The sequence below is a fragment of the Schistocerca americana genome, chromosome 1 (genome assembly GCF_021461395.2).
Source record: "Schistocerca americana isolate TAMUIC-IGC-003095 chromosome 1, iqSchAmer2.1, whole genome shotgun sequence".
Classification (NCBI taxonomy): domain Eukaryota; kingdom Metazoa; phylum Arthropoda; class Insecta; order Orthoptera; family Acrididae; genus Schistocerca; species Schistocerca americana.
The window spans coordinates 676,686,709-676,708,373 of NC_060119.1; the positions used below are offsets into that span (position 1 = coordinate 676,686,709).

At 42.5% G+C, this 21,665-nt stretch overlaps 2 protein-coding genes across 2 annotated transcripts in view; one reads left to right on the forward strand and one right to left on the reverse strand.

The window, feature by feature from the left end:
* The window catches only part of LOC124608773 (protein kinase C), a 232,768-nt gene extending 224,714 nt beyond the window's left edge, over window positions 1–8,054 (reverse strand). The window contains exon 1 of the mRNA XM_047140014.1: window positions 7,311–8,054. Within this exon, the coding sequence (XP_046995970.1) occupies window positions 7,311–7,658 (348 nt within the window). The 5' untranslated portion in view covers window positions 7,659–8,054. The remainder of the gene's footprint in view (window positions 1–7,310) is intronic.
* The window catches only part of LOC124608789 (iron-sulfur cluster assembly 2 homolog, mitochondrial), a 35,648-nt gene continuing 21,834 nt past the window's right edge, over window positions 7,852–21,665 (forward strand). The window contains exons 1-2 of the mRNA XM_047140015.1: window positions 7,852–7,962; window positions 8,447–8,617. Of these exons, the coding sequence (XP_046995971.1) occupies window positions 7,871–7,962; window positions 8,447–8,617 (263 nt within the window). The 5' untranslated portion in view covers window positions 7,852–7,870. The remainder of the gene's footprint in view (window positions 7,963–8,446; window positions 8,618–21,665) is intronic.

Genomic DNA, 21,665 nt, shown 5'->3' on the forward strand with positions numbered 1-21,665 from the left:
CGATGGCTGGCTAAAAGTATGTCTCTGCTTGCTCAGCATCAATTGGCTCGCGAAGTACACTGACCATTCCTATCCTGTATCATTCCTGGTGACGAGAAATGGTGTCGTTATGCTACCATAAGGGAAAGAAATGAATGGTTGAGTCCCAAACAAAGCAGCTACTCCCCTTACGAAGACCTGTGTGCATCTACAAGAGAGAATGTTATGCATCTGGTGGAACATCAACAGTGTGTACTATGAATTGCTTCCCCAAGGTGTATGCATCACTGCTGAAATATACTGTCAACACTGAGATGTCCTGCACACACAACCCAAAAACAATGACCAGGAAGATTGCATGAAGTGATGCTACTCCACGATAATGCCCACATGCATTCTGCTAGACTGACAAAAAACACTATACTGGAACAGGGTTGGGAAGTCATTCTGCACTCATCTTTTTGAGCTGATCTTGTGCCCTCAGATTTTCGCCTTTTCCACTCTATGAAACCATCAAGGAACTTCCTTTCTGGATAAAAATGTGCTCCGAACATGGCTTGATGAGTTCCTCACCTTAAAAGCATGTGATTTCCAAAGTCGCGGAACCAAAAAGTTAACCCATCATCGGCAGACTGTTGTAAATTATGAAGGAGAATATATTCTTGATGACTTAAGTCTCCATTGTATTTATTAAACTTATGGAAAAAACACTACGAACTTAGGCATAAATCCAAAATTCCTGATTTAAGTATTCATGCATCTACTGTAGCCTACGTCATTAGCCTGTGTCCAACTGTATTGTACTGCATAAGTAGCAAGTCTGGTGGTGGTGGTGGTGGTGGTGGTGGTGGTGTGCAAGTGTGCCAAAGCGAAATCCCTTTTATCACCCCCCCCCCCCTCCGTCCCAAGCTCTCAGGCAATGGAAAAATTATAGTGTAGTCATGTGTTTTTCCTTCAAGGAAATGATTTGAAAGTTGATATTATGCAAGTTTTTAACAGGGTCGGACCTGGAAATTTTCTATGGCTACTTACAAGTCGCCATTTGTCTTTCAAAATATTATAAACACTCCATACCCACTGGTCTAGCTCCCCCCCCCCCCTCCCCCCACCTCTTCCCCCATAACCTATCATACGGGTACCCTTGGTAGGTTCACCGACACTTGTCAACATGCCAGGATGCTGAGACAAGTATTCAAAAAGTAAGGCCTGTTAACATTTAAATGTTGGCAGCTCAGGGGAAAAAAAAAAAAAATGATTTGCAGTGTCCCTAATTAATTGTTTATGAAGCCACGGAATTCCTCATCATGGTTCAGTAGTTGTTTGACTATGTATGAAAGCACACAAAAATGATTTTGAAAATTGATGCACACACTATTCGTAAAGCGTGTGCTGTAATTCGATTTTTGTGTGCAAAAAGTTCTACAGTTTCTCAAATTCATCAGTAATTGAGTCTAGTATACTTGTCTACAGTATAATAGAGTGAAGGAAAGTTTAAGCAATAGAATCAAGATAACTGCATAGGCTTCTGTGGGCAGAGTTAGTCGACAAAAGTTTTCTGGGTATGCTACTGCATCATAACGTATAAAACTACTGCTGCTGGAGAAAAACCACCGTTTCAGTCACAGTTGCAGCGGCCTTCTTTTGGGTATACTGGTGCATTCTAGCGATGTAGTGTCCCTTACCTTTGTTGTTACTGTTCACTGCGCATGGCATTATGTCATAACTTTAAAAAGATAGTTTGTTTCATTCAATTAAGGAAGAAGGAGAGGGAACTTTATTTTAATAGGTTATTGCTGTGGGTGGAGAGTGTAACCTCTGTTATCTATTGGCTCTTGTGTTGTGTGTCATTATTGGTGGTCACCGTCGAATGAGAATTTGGCTCCTATTTACCAAATGCTGGACGTTGCCCGCGCAGCAGCAGTTACTTGCCAGTAGTGCTTGTGCCTCGTGTTGACAGTGCGGTCTGTTGGGCTCTGATTGCTGGCAGCCAAGATGGGGCAAGCCTGAGTCCATCCTCTCCATTCATGTTCTTAGGGTGTTTAAGTATTTCAATGGCCTCTCTGATTTTGCGTTGCATCATAACCGGCTGCTTGGCCAACACACAGGCTTCGCTGAATTTTATTTGTTTTCCAAAATCTTGCTGATGTTCTACAATTGCAGATTTGTTGTGTTACCCAATACGAATACAGTGCTCATGTTCCCGAATGTGCGTTGCTATTGGCCTCTCTGATTTTGCATTTCATCATAACCGGCTGCTTGGCCAACACAAAGGCTTCACTGAATTTTATTTCTTTTCCACAATCTTGCTGATGCTCTGTCACAGCAGATTTGTTGTGTTGCCCTAGACAAATACAGCACTAGTGTTCCTGAATGCGCATTGCTATTGGCCTGCCAGTCTCGCTGATATATGTCTCTCCACATTCGCATTCCACCTTGTACACGTCTGCAGTGTGTAATGTATCCGCCTTGTCCTTAGTGGAGCCTAGCATGTCCTGGATCCTGCGACCACTATAGAAGACAGGCCGTACTCCAACCTGGCGAAGGTGTTTGCCTATTTGATCAGTAACATTTTTCACATAAGGTAAATGCACTGTTGGCTGCAGTTTGTCTATTTCTTGCTTATCTTGCTTACATGTATTTGTCGACAAGGCTGTGTGGATTCACTTACGGCTGTAGCCATTGGCTAGAAACGTTGTGCGTAGCCTTTTAAGCTCAGGTGTTATGCTTTGAGCGTCACTCAGACAATGCGCAAAGATTGCCAAAGTACGGCTGATTGAGTTGTTCTGCGCTGGGTGGTGGTAGGATTGGGCATGCAGATACCTGTCTGTATGTGTAGGCTTGCAATATACTCTGTGCCCAGTACACTGAAGTCAGGCACAACTCAACCAGGTCGTGTCTGGCGAGACATGCTCCTGAAGGATGACATGTTCATAAATAGTGACTTCACATCAAAGCTGAGTCCGCAGATCGTGGTCTAGTGGCTAGCGTTGCTGCCTCTGGATCAAGGGACCCCAGGTCCAATTCCAGCCGGGTTGGGGATTTTCTCTTCCTGGGGACTGGGTGTTTGTATTGTACTAATCATTTCATCATCATCATGTGTGACAGTGGCTAGATTGGACTGTGAAACAACTTGGACTGTGAAACAACTTGGGCTGTGTCAAAATTGGGACTCTGTATGGGTGCTGATGACTGTGCAACTGAGTGCATCACAAGCCAAGCATCATCATCATCAAAGCTGACCATGATAACCATAGGTAAAATTGTTTCTCCTTTTAGGTGTTTTGGTAAACAGGAGCCAACTTCTCATTCAACAGTGACCATCAATCATGGCACATAACACAAGAGTCAATAGACAACAGAAGTTATGCTCTCCCTTCACCGCAATAATCTATTAAAATAAAGTTCCCTCTCCTTCTTCCTTAAATGACCAATGAAACGAACTATATTTCTAAAACTATGACGTAATGGCACGCGCAGTGAACAGTAACAACAAAATATAAGGGACCCTGCATAGCTAGAAGCACCAGTAGACCCAGAAGAAGGCCGCTGCAACATGACCAAAATAATGGTTTTTCTCCAGCAGCAGTAGTTTTATACATTATGACATGCTACCATACCCAGAAAACTTTTATGTCAATAAAATCAAGACTTTAAACATTGCAATTGATGTGTGTTTAATGACGAAAGAATGACAGGTCCAGTATCCTCACCAATATGACAGGTGTAGTATCGTCACCAATGAAATCATACAGCAACCAAGTGAAAAATTCATCTGATCAATTACGGATTATTGGTGCTCTAGCTGATGAATTTCTTGATGGTGGATGCACCATTTTTTACATGGCTGTCATGGAAAAGATAAAAAAAAATCATGTGCAAAGAATACCAGTCCTCCATGGCAATGCCTATATAAAGGATAAAATTTGGCATTTCCGTTGGGATCTTTCTGAACAGTCGCTCTACAGTCCTGACCTCACACCCAGTGCCTATTACTACTTCTTGCACTTGAAACAACAGCTTGGTGGAAAAAGGTTTGAAGATGGCAGCTGCTGTTTACTAGTTGAGTTGTCACATGGAAGACTATGCACAAGAGTTGGAAGAAACTAGCACGGCATTATGGAAAGTGCTTAGAAGTGAATGATGATTACTTGGAAGAGTGAAACTGGTATATAGGAAACTAAAATCGTCGATGGAAGTTATTTCTTAATATATACTTTTTATGACCAAACAGCTCTTACTTTTGGAACATGACACACACAAACAGTGAATGCCTGTGCAGAACTTCTACTACTAAGAAGTTGCAAGTGACATGGTTAAACACTTTCAGCACAATCTTGACTGTGTATTTCTATTACACAATGTATAGCCAGAAATGATCAATAGTAATCAGCCTTACTTTACAGAGCACCAGATAATGTGTCTTCCAATTGACGAAATACGGTAGTGTCTCATTAGCTAGTTCATCAGTATCCCTTCACATTCAATGCTAATGAAACATAAGCTATATATAAACATGGATAGGTAACAGCTCTTGGAAAGTAGTCCAATTTTATTTGCAGCCTTCACTATGGTTGTTCCTTAATTACTCAATCATTTTATGATTAGGCTTCCTTGCTTGGCTAATAGTGACCTTCCACATATTTCACAAAATAACCTGCCTACGTTCTGTAAGCGCCGTATTTTATTTATTTTTTTTTCTCCTCCATTGGAGCCCCTTATAGACACACTGCTATCTCCTGGACACTGCAATGGAATAACAAAAATTTCATATGAACGTTATCGCACACATAGGAGACACGTGTCAGAATGATGCTACTGCACATCACTCTGCTGTCTACCTTATTAGAAGTTTAACATTCCAGACAGTTGGAAAAAGATATCATTGTCATATAAAACACAGTTCTCCCAACTGAAATGAAATGTCGTGTGGCTAGGGCCTCCCGCCGAGTAGACGGTTCGCCTGGTGCAAGTCTTTTGAGTTGAGGCCTCTTCGGCGACTTGAGTATCGATGAGGATGAGATGATGATGACTAGGACAACACAAGACCCAGTCCCTGAGCAGAGAAAATCTCTGACCCAGCCAGGAACAAAACCTGCGCCCCTTGGCATGACATTCCATCATGCTTACCATCAGCTACTGGGGCGGACAGTTCTACCAACTGACAGGTAGTTAAAAAAAAAAAAAAAAACATGAACAAAGGATTAAGGGCACTAGAACTGAGGTTTGCAGTCTTTTTGGTGAACCTACTCGGACAGTGATTTAGCCCTGGCATTATGGAAAAAGTAAATTTGGTTGGCTGGAATGAGGGGATTTGATCTCACTTCTCTAAAATGTTTGTCTAGTGTCTTATTCGGCATGATACCCTGCTCAGTAAACACTAAAATGTTATTCAAGACACTTTCAGTGTTACACATGGCACATCTCAGTTGGCACAATGGCAATGTAACAACAACCTGTTAATACACTGAGAGGTTAGTTTTGAATCGCTGCCTTGGTCTGGTATATTCAAGTAAATGGAAACCAAGGGTGCCTATTTGTATGGCCTCTTGACCTTTTCTTGTTGGTCTTGATGTTCACTAATTTTTTTACTTCAAACCTGTGTGACAATAAACCAGAACAGTCAGCCAAAAAGCAAAGGCATCAGCTTCACTGTGGGCACTTTACATGAAGGCAAATTTCCATATACATCTGAAGACCCAACACAAAACAAAACAAAATTGCTGCTATAGGAATGTAGGGAGCATGTCACACCAAAAACTATATTTGTCAATGTGCTCGAGAAGCTGTTGCACTGTAGTACATTTGTAATACAAAAATGGATATTAAGCACTTGATAGTACCATTTTATTTATTAAAAATGGAAACAGGATACCTGATGCTGAATGTATCATCTGGGCTAAGACTACTGCCAACAAAACATATCAAACAATACCATTAAAAATAAATGGGTTTATTTGGTACTCAAAAAAGTCGTAAAGGAAATGATTTTCAATCTCTCTATATATGGAACATTAAAACTGACTAAATCGTGGAAAACTGTCAGCCCTAGGCTGACGGCACCCTGCACGTCGTGCTCGAACCATTCGTTCCACACCGGATCGAAAGTCTTGCATTTCGTTGTCGAGCGACTCAAATGGCTTTCATCCACATCTATCGACACATAAGGATTTATTGTTGGCTGATCATCTGGTTTCCCAAACATCATATTATGCCGCTTTTGAAAATCGGTAGGTCTAAACCCGCAAGCCTCGCATATTTGTACCCTTACGGTTCCAGTGAACATAGGTGAAATGGTTACCACCTGAATTTCAATTAACTGAACCGGCTTCCAAAATTATTGTATATCCAAATTATGCTAAATGCATGGCTAAAAGACTTTGAAATAGGGTATACCCACTTCTGTGGCTCCATACAGGATATACAGCACTTGCCACTACTAAAATTGTGTATTGTTCACTTCCAATCGGTGAAAATGTAATGTATCTTGGAAGCTGACAGTAAACAAGACTTTTTTAAGTTGGAGGGAAACAAAAAGGTTTGGAAATATGGCATTACAGGAAAGTAATGAAAAATTGGTTTCACAGAAGGCGAATATTCTTTAAAGCACATAAATGGTTTTAATTTTAAAAAGAATTAATACCAAGAACAAAACACCAAGAAATTAACTAGGCTTAAGAATCTCTTGATTAATACAGAAAATATAAGAAATAAAGCATGTCAATGTCATATTTGATAGAACTGACATTGTTGAGGGTAATCAGCAGTGAGAGGTGGTGTACCGTCGCATTTTGATTTCAAAGAAAATAACAGCAACAACTAATTGAAGAAAGGCAAGAAGAAACAGAGGCATTCTGGATAACTTCCCAACTGTAAATCAAGGGTTTATAAATACGAAATAATAACTTATTATGCCAATACAATATTAACTAGACATGACAGTGACAAATTATTAGAATCACAATGGAAGCCAATATGTATAAGAAACTGCTGGCTAATTAATTTCATACAAAACAGAGAAATCCTTGGAAACATTTCTGATATGGAACACTGTACCCAGGGTGCAATATCATTAACAACAGTTCTGTCTGAACGCATCTGCAACAATACATCAATGAGTATTGAGTTCAATACTTTTAACTCATGCTATAATAATACAACTATCGTGGCACAGTAGAGAGAGAATTTAGACGTGCGTATTAAAACTGATGTAATAAGCAATAACTATGTAATTTTCATGGCTGCAGCTGTTCAAGCAAAGCTGTGCATCACTCAGAGCTGCAGCAAGATTCGATCAACAGTGGTTCTCATGCAAGCTACAGAACGGTTCATACCCAGAAGTCTGTTGAATCTCGATTCCTCTGAAGCAGTTCTTCAAAAGGAATACTGCAATTTGCCACAAAATCGTCCGGTGGGATTGCAGCATCGTGGAAAACCGTCAGCCCTAGGCTGACGGCGCCCTGCACGTCGTGCTCGAACCATTCGTTCCACACCGGATCGAAAGTCTTGCATTTCGTTGTCGAGCGACTCAAATGGCTTTCATCCACATCTATCGACACATAAGGATCTATTGTTGGCTGATCATCTGGTTTCCCAAACGTCATATTATGCCGCTTTTGAAAATCGGTAGGTCTCAACCCGCAAGCCTCGCATATTTGTACCCTTACGGTTCCAGTGAACATTGGCGTCGTCTGACCCACAACTCACACAATACTCTTCAGCAAACCCAACTCCCCACTCACGTAACAAAATCGTACGTCAACCGCATAGGAAAACTCTTAAAATTTCTTCCAAAAACAAGGCTTTCTTGACAGCCATGAAGGTCGATTTTGATAAAAATTCACTGCACTCTAATTAGCAAGCCCACAATGCCTTTCGATACGTCACGACTAACATGGCGACATTTGGCAGATTGGTGATGTACAGTTTATCCTCGAAGTACGGCCGAAAGTCAACATTTTTCACGTTTATAAACCGAAAGGAAAGGTATTTAAATAATTGCTTTACATAACTAAAACGATTTTTTCTACTTTAAGCTACACGTACGAGTCTAAAATACGGTAGCGTTAATACTGTGCTGCTGTCCAGCCAGCTGTGGCTGCAGTGTGTACGCTATCTTTGAGTACTTTTGTGAACTATAAACTTAAGAATCGATTTTAATTTTACTCTGACTACGAAATAAAATTAATGTAATGTGAAATACTTTCAAAAGTTTGAGTTCAGAAGTCTGAGTATAATATACATGCGTAGTTGTGAGCGGTATCTTTTTAAGCACCGTATCTCAACCAATTTTTGATGCAGTGTCTGAAGTTCAATGTATCCTATGAAGATTTGAAATAATAGATACCATTACTCAGAAAACTATACCCGTGTGAAACTGAAATTCATTCTATTTTTCTTTTAAGGGAATGCAACACAGCTAGAAAAGTATATTTGAATGTTGGTGATCATTCTTGGTAATATTTTACAGGTGGTTTTCTTCGGCGGCTGGCCAACCTCTCAACGTCAGTACCAGTTGTACCAAGAGACTTAAAGAAATTTCAAGCGACGGCTCTAATTTGCGCATCACTGTGGAAGGAGGAGGCTGTTCGGGTTTTCAATACAAATTCGACTTGGATGAAAACATTAATGACGATGATGTGTAAGCTGTTTTGATGGAGATTGGAACTAATCTAAGTATTCCGTTATATTTTTAAGGAAAGAAAGCAAAAACCTAAACGATGAGTTATATTGCCATCTATGTTCTCATAGTGTCTGTTAACAAGAGAATACAGATGGCATTTTTACTTAGGAGTGATGGTTATTCGCAGAAATTTATGGGGGGGGGGGGGGGGGGGGGGTGCGCCAAGGCTCCAAAATTGCCATTTTTTTACATAAGTGAGTTGGTCAGATAACATCCCACAAGAACTGGGTGCTACAATTGGCTTAAGTTCATATATTTGCAAAAGCCATCATTGTGATGGAACCATACAAGAAAGTAAATAAATGTAGATTAAGCAGCCACAAGAACTCACTTCTAAAAGTGTGCGAATTCTGCAGGGAATAAAAACTGTAAGCTACTCCAGATTCCAGGGAGCATTTCAAAATCTAGAGAAGTTTGAATCAGTCAGCGTGCATTGTACACATTACAAAGTAATACAATTCATCCCCTAATTTATGGCTTAAATAAGTACATATATTAGTGTAATTATGCCTATAAAATTCATTTCCATCCTGTTGCTAGCTATGATATGAGAGAACTCTATTCATCAACCTATAGACAACTTGTCGAGTCACATAAACATAATGAAGAGCACGGTACCTCAGCTTTTAAACTTGCATATGTTGTCAGCTGAACTTGGAGCAATAGGTAGATTTTTTTCCAATGCTGCAACTGAACTGAGCACAATATGACCACACCATAGCTTGAGCAGGTATGCTTGAAGGATATTAATTTATTGACTGAGCATGTTAAGCTCTACAGTTGCCTTGATTTTATTTGCAAAGAGTAGGATACGTATTAGTATCATGTTTCTCCCTCTCTTTTATTCTGTGCACATTCATTGCTGCACTACAAGTGAAGAAGACACTTGTGTAACACTAAAAAATAGGTAGGAGGAAGGCATTGGCAAATCACCTCCACAAGGACCTTATCCAGGACAATAATGTGTACTGGTACATGTTGCTGGAAATTATTGTAAATTTTTCATAATTTCCTTTTTTAGTCTCGCAGCATAGGGCTGCAAGTGAAATGAATTTGTTTATTAAAAAAAGGCAATGCATGAAGCCTTCAGTGGCTACTGTAGCAGAATCTTATTGAAAGTTCTCACAAAATGCAAATAAATCTGGTTATACAGAAAGTGGCAACAAAGTTAGTGTCTAGACACTTGTGGATGACACCAGAACTGTAATCAAGTGCGGCTAAGCAAAAGCAGAAATGCTGAATTCTGTCTCTTGGCGTTGCTTGGTAATTTGGAAGAATGCCTGCAAGAGATACATATAGGAGGAGTGTCTGTATGGAGACAGATACTGAGCCGGCCGGGGTGGCCGAGCAGTTCTAGGCGCTACAGTCTGGAACCGCGCGACCGCTACGGTCGCAGGTTTGAATCCTGCCTCGGACATGGATGTGTGTGATGTCCTTAGGTTAGTTAGGTTTAATTAGTTCTAAGTTCTAGGGGACTGATGACCTCAGAAGTTGAGTCCCATAGTGCTCAGAGCCATTTGAACCAACAGATACTGATTATGTTTATGGTGATGACAACTACAATGACAAAAGATGATCGATATGGATTTTGTGTACAGCCTGCTAAGCAATCATCATTTCAGATGATCAATATTTGAAATGATTATTTTAATTTTTAAATTAAATCAAATCACAGGGCTAGGTAAATGGATGAGTGATGGTAAGTGGATGAGTATTTATAGTAAAAAGTAAGACTGTAAAGATAATTATTGCTTAATTCAATCACAGCAGTATGTTACAATTTTTGAGGGTGCTGTTGGCAGGAACCTAATAGATCGGGTCAACCGAAGTGTCCGATCCCACTCGTTGGCTTTGACCTGTGACGTAAGGCTGTTGTGGTGTGTGACGTCACGACGGTGCGGAATTTAGTTTGTGAGAGTGGCGTGTTTGTAGGTGTCGTTTTGATGCGATCGGTGGTGCTCTCTGGTGGTGTGTTAGGTGATGTTTTTGGTTTAGTTTGCGAGTGTGGCGTTGTGTGTGAATTTTGGTAAATTGCTTTTTTTATGTCTTTGGTAGGTATGGATATGACTGACAGGGTCAACAGTTTTCGGTTGGTGGCTATGATGAAGGACAGTGCGTTGTCTCTGATAAAATTTCTTCAACTATTCAGATTTTTTGATGAAGTCTTGAAGTGTTCAGTATGTCGTGAAGAAATGAGGCTTGCTTAAAGTTCCGGCTTCTCAGACCATGGACGGCTGTATGTGGAGATGTCGTAAGGATAACAGGTCAAGGGAAGTGTTTGATCCCAATGTGTGGCTGTGAATGTTGGTATTGGTATCAGGAGATGTTTTTGAGCTATATAGGTCAAGGGAAGTGTTAGGTCCTAATTTATGAGATCTGGAGCTGCTGTTGAGCTATACAGCGTGTTACAAAAAGGTACGGCCAAACTTTCAGGAAACATTCCTCACACACTAATAAAGAAAAGATGTTATGTGGACATGTGTCCGGAAACGCTTAATTTCCATGTTAGAGCTCATTTTAGTTTCGTCAATATGTACTGTGCTTCCTCGATTCACTGCCAGTTGGCCCAATTGAAGGAGGGTAATGTTGACTTCGGTGCTTGTGTTGACATGCGACCCATTGCTCTACAGTACTAGCATCAAGCACATCAGTACGTAGCATCAACAGGTTAGTGTTCATCACGAACGTGGTTTTGCAGTCAGTGCAATGTTTACATATGCGGAGTTGGCAGATGCCCATTTGATGTATGGATTAGCATGGGGCAATAGCCATGGCGTGGTACGTTTGTATCGACACAGATTTCCATAACGAAGGTGTCCCGACAGGAAGACATTTGAAGCAATTGATCGGCGTCTTAGGGAGTACGGAACATTCCAGCCTATGACTCGCGACTGGGGAAGACCTAGAACAACGAAGACACCTGCAATGGATGAGGCAATTCTTTGTGCATTTGATGATAACCCTAAAAAAGTGCAAATGTTCTCTTTGCGGATGAGGCTTCATTCCAACGTGATCAAATTGTATATTTTCAGAATCAACATGTGTGTGGTGACGAGAATCCACATGCGATTGTGCAATCAAGTCATCAAGACAGATTTTCTGTGAATGTTTGGGCAGGCATTGTTGGTGATGTCTTGATTGGGCCCCATGTTCTTCCACCTGCGCTCAATAGAGCACGTTATCATGATTTCATACGGGATACTCTACCTGTGCTGCTAGAACATGTGCCTTTACAAGTACGACACAACATGTGGTTCATGCACGATGGAGCTCCTGCACATTTCAGTCGAAGTGTTCTTACGCTTCTCAACAACAGATTCGGTGACCGATAGATTGATAGAGGCAGACCAATTCCATGGCCTCCACACTCTCCTGACCTCAACCCTCTTGACTTTCATTTATGGGGGCATTTGAAAGCTCTTGTCTACGCAACCCGGTACCAAATGTAGAGACTCTTCGTGCTCATATTGTGGACGGCTGTGATACAATACGCCATTCTCCAGTGCTGCATCAGTGCATCAGGGATTCCATGCGACGGAGGGTGGATGCATGTATCCTCGCTAACGGTGGACATTTTGAACAATTCCTGTAACAAAGTGTTTGAAGTCACACTGGTACGTTCTGTTGCTGTGTGTTTCCATTCCATGATTAATGTGATTTGAAGAGAAGTAATAAAAAGAGCTCTAACATGGAAAGTAAGCGTTTCCGGATACATGTCCACATAACATATCTTCTTTCTTTGCATGTGAGAAATGTTTCCTGAAAGTTTGGCCATACCTTTTTGTAACACCCTGTATAGGTCAAGGGAAGTGTCCGATTCCAGATGATATTGTGTTTGGTGGTATTTGGGAAGTTTTGTGATGTCGGTTTTTATCGTCATTTTGCGTGGTTTTGTATGTGGGTGGGTGTCTAAATTTGTTTATATTTAGTTTGTCCCCCACCCAAAAACCCCCTATTTCCCGCGCTTGTCCCGTTAGTGTCATTAGGCTTTTTGTGGAACATGTGTGTGTTTGTTTTTCGATGTATTTTCGTCCTCGTAATGGGTACGTAATGACTTTATATGCGCCATATTGGAATTGTAGTTTATGGTTGTTTCCGCCATATTGTGACGTCATGGGTCAAAGCAGATGGGCGGGATCAGACGCTTCCATATTTCCAGTAGATACGCTTTAATTGCTGCAACTGAAATGAGCAGTCTTGCTTCTCCTCTGAACATGTTATTACTTTTGACAATAAAAACTGATAAACTTACCTTCACCCATCCACCTACCTAGCCCCATGATATAATTTAGGAAATTGTTTGAAACATTCATTGTATGTATAGCATATAGAAGCTTAATTCAAACTTTAATGAGCTTGTTTCATAGTTAATTATGCTGCTGGACTTTGTAGAAGTAATAAGAAATACCTAATGGTGAAAGCCATGTCTAATTTTAAATATGTCTGACTGACACAATTATTATTGAATTTTGATATTAACGTAAAATGAGATATTAGTTTCAAATTGGATCGGAAAATTCACTTCCTTCGCAGCACATTGTGTGTCAATCCTCACAATCAATATCTTACTCTGTGACAGTTGCACCATCTATATATATTGCTTGCAAGCATTCTTCCAAATTACCTGTTCCTTTATTAAGGAAAATACAGAAGTACTGCCTCAGTTTAACTATGGCAGCATTGCAAAGATTAGTGATATAGATATTAATGTCAGTGGTATTGAGAGACAACTGAAACAACTAAAATTGAACAAACCTCCAGTGCCTGATAGAATATCTGTCACATTCTGTACAGAATTTGCAGCTGAGTTGCATCTTGTTTTAACCATAATATTCTGTAGATCCCTTGAACAAAAAGCTGTGCCCAGTGATAGGAAGAAAGTACAGCTTACACGGGTATCTAGCTACGACAAGAGAAGCAAAAGTGATCCACATAACTACTGCCATTTCTAATTAATGTTCATGTCTTAAAATGTTCACAAAAGTAAACTGTGTACCTACTTCATGAACATAATATCCTTTGACTGCAGTGTCAGTGAGTCGTGTTTGGGATCAGTGAACTCGAAACAACATGGGTGTAACTGTTGGTGAGTATATGAAACAGGCTGTCATAGGTAATGCAAGTGTCTAATTGTGGCTATTAATATAAAAAGGAGATTCTTTACAAAACACTCATATGACCCAGCCTAGATTATTGCTCCAGTGTATAGGGGCCCATACTAAATAGGCCTAACAGGGGACATTTAATGTAGAAAAAGAAGGGAAGCAGAAGAGGTTACATGTTTACCTGACTCGTGTGATCATTATGGAGATTCTTAAAAATCTGAACTGGCAGATGCTTGAAGATAATCAGTTATCTCCTCAAAGCCTACTTATAAATTTTCAAGAACCAGTATTAAGTGAAGAGTTTAGGAATATACTGTAGTAGCACTTTGTGTCTTGCACCCCTAGTGACACTAAAGACGAGGTTAGACTGATTACAGCACGCATGCTCTCCCTCTTCCCCCTCCCCTCTCCCCCCTTTCCTCCTCCCATCTCCTATTTCCCTCTGCCACCCCCCCCCCCCTCTCTCTCTCTCTCTCTCTCTCTCTCTCTCTCTCTCTCTCTCTCTCTCTCTCTCTCTCTCGTTTGCTTTCTCTAGCAGCTACATGCAAATGGAAAGTAACCTTAGATCTTCAGGCCAATACTCTTCATTTGAAATTTGAACTTTTTGGTGATAAAAGTGACCCTTGTCCCATTAACTACTGAAATGATTAGTTTGTTGTTAGTGGAGATTGTATTTTTGCATTTGTAACTGGTCACACTTACCCCTTGCAGTATTTGGGCAACTAAACATGTGCTTCAGATCGTGTATTGTGGCACGTGATGATTACCACGCACAAGGTTAACAGTTAAATGTAACATGCAACACATTGTTATCAAACTGATACAAAAATGACTGCTGATTGTATTACTTGCTGAAATAACAAAACTTCTGCTTCTCGTGTGCTCAACCCCAGCCCCTTCCATTATTGTGTAACATAAAACTTGTAGGTTGAATTGTGGCAGATGTTAATTATGGTTTTAACACACTCAAGTCCATAAGCTGAATTATTTCAAGCATTCTTTTCATTATGTCTGTCTGTGACTCAGTGCCTCCCACATATGTTGGGTAGCAATCCAACCTTTGCTTATTGTTGTTAAAGCATGATCTTAGAGTGACTGTTGGTTCTTTCAGAATGACTTGGCAGTTTTATATTTGGCTGTTTGCTTTGAATATGGATAAATGTAACTTAAATGTAGCTAAATAGAAGGGTATCAGACAGTTACATAGAGGACCAATTCCTAACATCTTTGCTGAGGGAATATGGAACGGTGCAGAATGAGTCCAATCAGTTCTGTTGTTGGTTCCTAAAATACTTATCAGCTGTACACTACAAGCAGGACCTCTTGTGCTCTACAAGGGGCACATTAACTTCTCTGATCAGCACAGCCAGCAAACCTATTCCTGTTTATGTTGGAAACTTCACAGGATTATGTGTGGTATGGTCTGGTGTGATCTGGTCTGTTTTACCAACATCTGTTGGAAAACTGCGACAGCTAGAGGCAGTGACGTGGAACACTATTACTCTGTTATTGAGTGCCACAGTGGTTGAGTGCCCACCAAAGGAGATGGACTTGGATGGCCATTAGGTGGCATTGTGGCCATGGACCTCTATGCTCACATGGCGAGAGCGCCACCGTCTCACTACTTGAGTACGCATCCAGTAAGGTTCCACACAGCTGATAGGCAGACCCCCCAGCACAGTTCAGTGTTCACAGTTGTAATTGTCGCATCTATTTTCTTTGTACTGGGACTGCTTGAAAACTACTTGCTTTTCACCCTGTTATTCTCTCTGGTTGTGTCTTGGATTTATTGCTCAGCTGTTCTTGGCGTTATTGTCGTCATTATGGCAAAGACTTTGCGTATCACTCATGTCATCTAGTTTGCTTGTCCTTGTCCTGGTCTGTCATCTTGTGTCCAGTCTGTCTTACACATTTCACTCCCCTACTGTTAGTTTGGGTTACTCTTCTCCACCCGGTTCTCCCACCTGGCGGCTTCCTCTGTTTCTCCACTTCTTCCGGCGTTTCTCCACTTCTTCCGGCGTTTCTCCACTTCTTCCGGCGTTTCTCCACTTCTTCCGGCGTTTCTCCACTTCTTCCGGCGTTTCTCCACTTCTTCCGGCGTTTCTCCACTTCTTCCGGCGTTTCTCCACTTCTTCCGGCGTTTCTCCACTTCTTCCGGCGTTTCTCCACTTCTTCCGGCGTTTCTCCACTTCTTCCGGCGTTTCTCCACTTCTTCCGGCGTTTCTCCACTTCTTCCGGCGTTTCTCCACTTCATCCGGCGTTTCTCCACTTCATCCGGTGTTTCTCCACTTCATCCAGTGTTTCTCCACTTCTTCCGGAGCTCCAGTGTTGCACCAATATCTGGCTACCTGTGGATGTAGTGTTGGTGATGAGGAAAAGGGAAATCATTTAGTAGCATGGCGGCTATACTGGTTTGCCTGCTGCAGCAGCTCCAATTAGAGTTGTTACAATAATAGCTTCAAATGGACAAACTCATTGCACACAAGGCAGAGATACATCAGGCTCCAACACTTCCTGCTACTGGCACTTCGTTACATCCCCCGTTGTTTCCGCCTATTGATGGTGCTAAGGAGGACTGGGACACTTACTTGTATCACGATCAATATTTATGTCTTGTGCTGCACCAGAAACTTGCTTCCAAAAGTTGGCCTAACTGTCAGACACTGTCACACTCTCCTTTCAGGAGATACACTTTCTGCTATTATTCCCAAAGATACCATGTGGTTGCCTCCAGGCTCAAGTTCTGTCAATACCATAAGCAACTGGATTCTTTGATTTGTGATGTGGTGGTCCAACTTGCACGGATCTGGAGGTCTGCACTGCAGTGTTGAAACTAAATAACTCCTCATTGGGGGACATTTTGCACATCGCACACTCGTTCAAAATTGGACAGTCTGCTGACAAACAACTCATGGCGAGGCGACAAGATGTGGCTGTTGGGGCACCTCCACACGCTTCACTTTCACACTGCAGGAAAGGACAGCCCCAAGTTGCAGCACCAGTGTGATTCCTCCCTGTCTTAAGTCACTGTGGCTTCTAGTTTCTCATTGCAGATCTCAGAGACCACTCCCTTCATGCTCATAGCGATTTTTACACTCACTCCCTGGTGGATTGCCCTGATCACTGGGGATCCTGCACACTTTGTGGCAAAGAGGGCATCTTTGGTCGATGTATCATAGCTGCATAACTCACCCCGGCCCACGAGCGCATCAGGACACCATACATGCATTGCAGTCAGAAGTCCTGCAGGGTGACAATTTCAAGAAGTAGTTACATCTTGCGTACCGTGTTTATAACAGGCACATCTGTCTTCACGTGGACATGGGAGCAACAATCTCTTTAATCAAATTGGACAACATATGCATGACTGGGCTCATCCGAGTTGTTTTCACCCTCACAGCATTTGGTGGTCTATGGAGACAGTTCTGTTGCCCTTGGTGGGCAGTTCTTGGTAACAGCAGCCTACAAATACATTACATGGCTCATTGTGTTATTTTTTGTCGACTACCCATTGGCTGCTAACATTTTTGTCCTTGGTGTCTTTGCACTGTTTGGGTTTACTATCTGCGATAAAGTCAGAGCTGTATCCAGTGCAGTCCCCTTTCAGGAACTGAACAATCTTTACTTGGCATTTACATCACTGTTCAACTGGATTTGGGCTGTGCTTTGGATTTTCAGGTGCACATCACCCTTTGACTGGGTGCCACACTTCGGTTTACCATTTCAGTGGCTTTATATACTGCAGTGAAGTAGGAGTTTCGTTGTCTCCAGTTTCCTGGAGTTGTTGAGCCTGTGAAATCTAGTGTATGGGCTCAACCCCCTTCGTCATACTCAAGAAGCCCAATTGTTCTCTTTGATTATGTGGGGATTTCAAGGCTACCATTATTGCTCAATTGCTGGTTAAAGCTTGTCCTATACTTCGGACAGAAGAACTTCTTCACAAACTAGTTGGTAGGGAATACTACTCCGAGATCGACCTTACTGATGCTCACCTTCAATAGCCTTTAAATGAGACATCCCAGAACATTGTTGTCTTCAGTACGCCCTTTGGATTATCTAAGTAGAAGCGACTTCCATTTGGCATTGCCTCAGCTCCAGCAATTTTTCAAAGGTATCGGGAACAACTGACACTGCAATTCCATCTGTGAATTACCTGAATGATCCTATTCTTACGGGACCCTCCTGCTTGGAGCATTTACAAAATCTCTGCTCCCTCTTTACAACTCTGCCAGATGCTGGTCTGCATCATTTGGAGAAGTATAGATTTTTTCACCCAGCAGTGGAGTATTTGGGGCATTGGTTAGCCAAAGATGGAATCAGGTCTGCCGATCGAAATGTCTCCTCCATCAATTTCCTTACCTGCCAAGGAACTTACCTGAACTGCATGTGTTTTGGCTGAAGGCAGTTTTTACTCCAAATTCCTACTCCAAGCAGCCCACAATGCACAAAAGAGGTTCCCTACAACTGGACCCCTGCATGTGACCAGACCTCTACCCAATTACAAACCGTGCTCAAATCTGCCCCTTGTTTCATGCCATTCTCTCCAGAATGTCCATTGCTTTTGGCAGCCAATGCATGCTGCATTCGCCTGTAGCATTGGGACATTTCTGACGTACAGGACAAAGGATGGCTCTGAACTGCCAATTGCATATGAATCCAGGTTGTTGACACCTGCACAGAGCAATTTCTCACAGATCGAAAAGGAGGCATTGGTGATAATGTTTACCATTTAAAAAATTCATGTCTACCTTTTCAGGACAAAGTTATCTCTAATTACAAATCACAAACTCTTGGTTACATTATTCTAACCCCAATCCAACATCCCAGAGTGAACACCTCTCTTGCACAACATTCTAATGCCAGCACCTTGTTACATCTACCCAGCCCTGTGTTTTGACCAACATGGGGTCCTCAGCTTCTGCATCAATACTGTACGACACTATATGTGGGCTGGTTTCCCCATCATGACCACACATATCACCACTACCACACACCACAAACCACCCTGCAGCAGGTTTGGCAATAGGTGATCTGTGGCGGCCAACCTGACTCATCCACTGGTTGGTAACCATGCTGAATCCATGGAAACCCAGTTGCCACAGGCTCTCAGTTCTCAATGAGTCATTCTTTTGAATACTGAGACAGACACAATCAGGTAATCCTTCCAGCCAAATTGTAGAAGTCAGTCCTGTGCTTGCTGCTCCAAGAACATTGGGGAATGTTCCACATGATGGTGTTGGGTTGCTGATACGTATACTGGCAGGGTATCAATAGCGATGTCAAGAGTGTGGTCCATGGCTGAAGGGTGTGCCCAGCACCGAGCAGTACCACCACAATCATCTGCACCCTAGCCTGCACCCCACTGTCTCTGGGACTGTATCGACCTCAATTTTGTGGGCCCATTTTTGGGATCAAAGTAGTTGCTCATCATGGATGCCTATTTAAACTACCCATATGTGGTACAGAAGGTGTCCACATGATCAACGTTGCTCCCACTGCCTTCGCACAGGGTTTGGCCATTGAAAGGTTACCTCACATTTTGGTCTCCAATAATGGGCCGCAATTCATGGTGTCTGCATTCTAAGAGTTCTGTTTGGCCACTGGCATAAAACATGTACTCTGCTATCTGTTCCATAATTCCTCAAATGGTCAAGTGGAACATCTCATTCAGACCTTTAAGCAACAAATGAAGGAAGCTGTCAAATAATCTGCCTCTCCATTATCCCTCACCCTGCGTTTGAGTACCTATTGCACTGCGTCCGATTGACGGTTGTAGCCCTACCAAGCTGCTTCACAGGTGCCAACTGCTGGCCCTGCTTTATACTCTGATGACGCCAACCCCTCCCACACTCTCCTCATGGCTATCTCAGCATTACGCACCTGATATGGCTGTGTGGACCTTCTCCTGTGGGAGTACTGAGGGTTGGACACTGGTGATGGTAGTAGAGACCCACGGTCAGGGGCTCGAGTGTCACCACCAAGACCACCTCCAGCCTTGAGCGCAGGTCATCCACTGCCTCCCCCGCTGCCATCCAGTGACCAGGAGACCACAGGGGCAGTGCCACTGGTGACTGCCAGTGACCCCCCATAGCTTGACTGGCACAACATTCTGCGTACATAAGGATTGGGATAACCCTCCAGTGCTCTCACCTCCAGTGGTGTCACAATGGACACTGCTGAACATCCTCTCTGGCCGCAACCGGCAATCAGAGCAACTGGGTTTCGACAATACATCTTTCTCCCACCCACACTGCCCCCCCCCCTCCCCCCTCACAGCACAGTCTGGGCCATTTCCACCCATATGTGCCTGTTTTTGTTGGGCGTGGGGTTTGGGGGGGGGGGGGGGATCTGTTTGTGGGCACTAAGGAGGTTGAATGCCCACCAGAGGAGATGGATTTAGATGGCTGTCAGAGGGACTCACAGCTGTCACATCTATCTATGTTGTACTAGGACTGCTTGATAACTACCTTGCTTGACACCTGTTTACTCTCTTTGATCATGTATTGGATTTGTCTCTCTGCTGCTCTTGGCCTATTTGTCATCATTGTGGCAAAGGCTTTGCATAGCACCTTATTGCCATAAAGGTTGTTGTTCTTGTTCTGGTGTCTCGTTTTGTCCACAATTTGTCTGTCTCATTTCACTTGCTTTCTATTAGTTTGGGTTACTCTTCCACCTGGGGCATCCTCCATTTCTTCCAGAGCTCCAACACGCACACAGCACCCTTAGATGACAACCAACACCTGTGTGATTTTCTTTATGCACAATTGCAGAATTTCTTTGCAGGCACACGATGCTGTAAAAGATAATGAAAATTTTGTTCTTGACAGTCTGTCCGTAGACGTATGATGCTGCAATTATGATCATAAATATTGAAACACAGTAATGACACACTAGCAGAAACTGATTACAGCAAATGTCAATGTGTATTTTAGATCTGAGAATACACTAAATTAACTGAAACTGATAATTACAATTTAAAAACCCTTGTCTATACTGTTTTGATCATAAAATTCGCCTGGGAGCTTACCATTCTGTGGTGAGTATGTGCTCGGCTACCATGGGACCCAGCCTTTGCAGCATTACTTTCTCTTTCTGTGCTGCAAACCTACACTTTGACTATCTGTTACCTCCTCTGACTTTCTGTCGGATGGTCCTTCTTGGACTTGTTCACGAATTTGGCCTTGATTTCTAGTTGCACTCCCAGTGCTATCTTCACCTTCTACGCAAAGCCTTCCTGTTGCCACAGTATCTCATGGTGGGAAGCCTTCAAGTAAATATGCCTTGGAGTATGTGCCTGTCATGACTGGAGCATGGGGACTGCTGACAGGGGACTGCCGACAAAGGATCACTGGCCACGTAGCCATTTCTGTGCCTGGGTGGCGCCCTTGGGGAGAGCCCCCTTTTGGAGTGGGTGGCACCATGGCTGATAGTTCACACATGAAGCAACTTAAACTGCCTCCCACTGGTGGTAACATGGCCTCAGCAATCTCTTCAAATGGAAAGGCCTCGTATAGTGCAACAAAGTACGATCCCAACACGCTCCCTTCCCTTGCCACACCATGGAAGAAATACAGGAGTAGACAACAAAGAGCAAAATCCTTTCTCCAACACCTGATCTGTGGGGACTCTTTGTTAACCAAAAAGCCTTATTTTTTGTGGAAAACATTGAGGACAAATACGGGGAAGTTGCAGCCGGCTCTGAGAGGAAAAGCGGTTCCCTCCTCATTAAAATGCAATCTCCTTTCCAGTAACAGGCACTGCTCTCTTGTGGAAACTGAGGTTACATACCCATGACTGTCACTCCCCACAAGAGTCTCAGTATAGTCCGAGCCATCATCTTTCACTGTGACCTCCTTCTGCAATGTGATGATGAGCTGCGGGCCAACATAGAGTGACAGGGT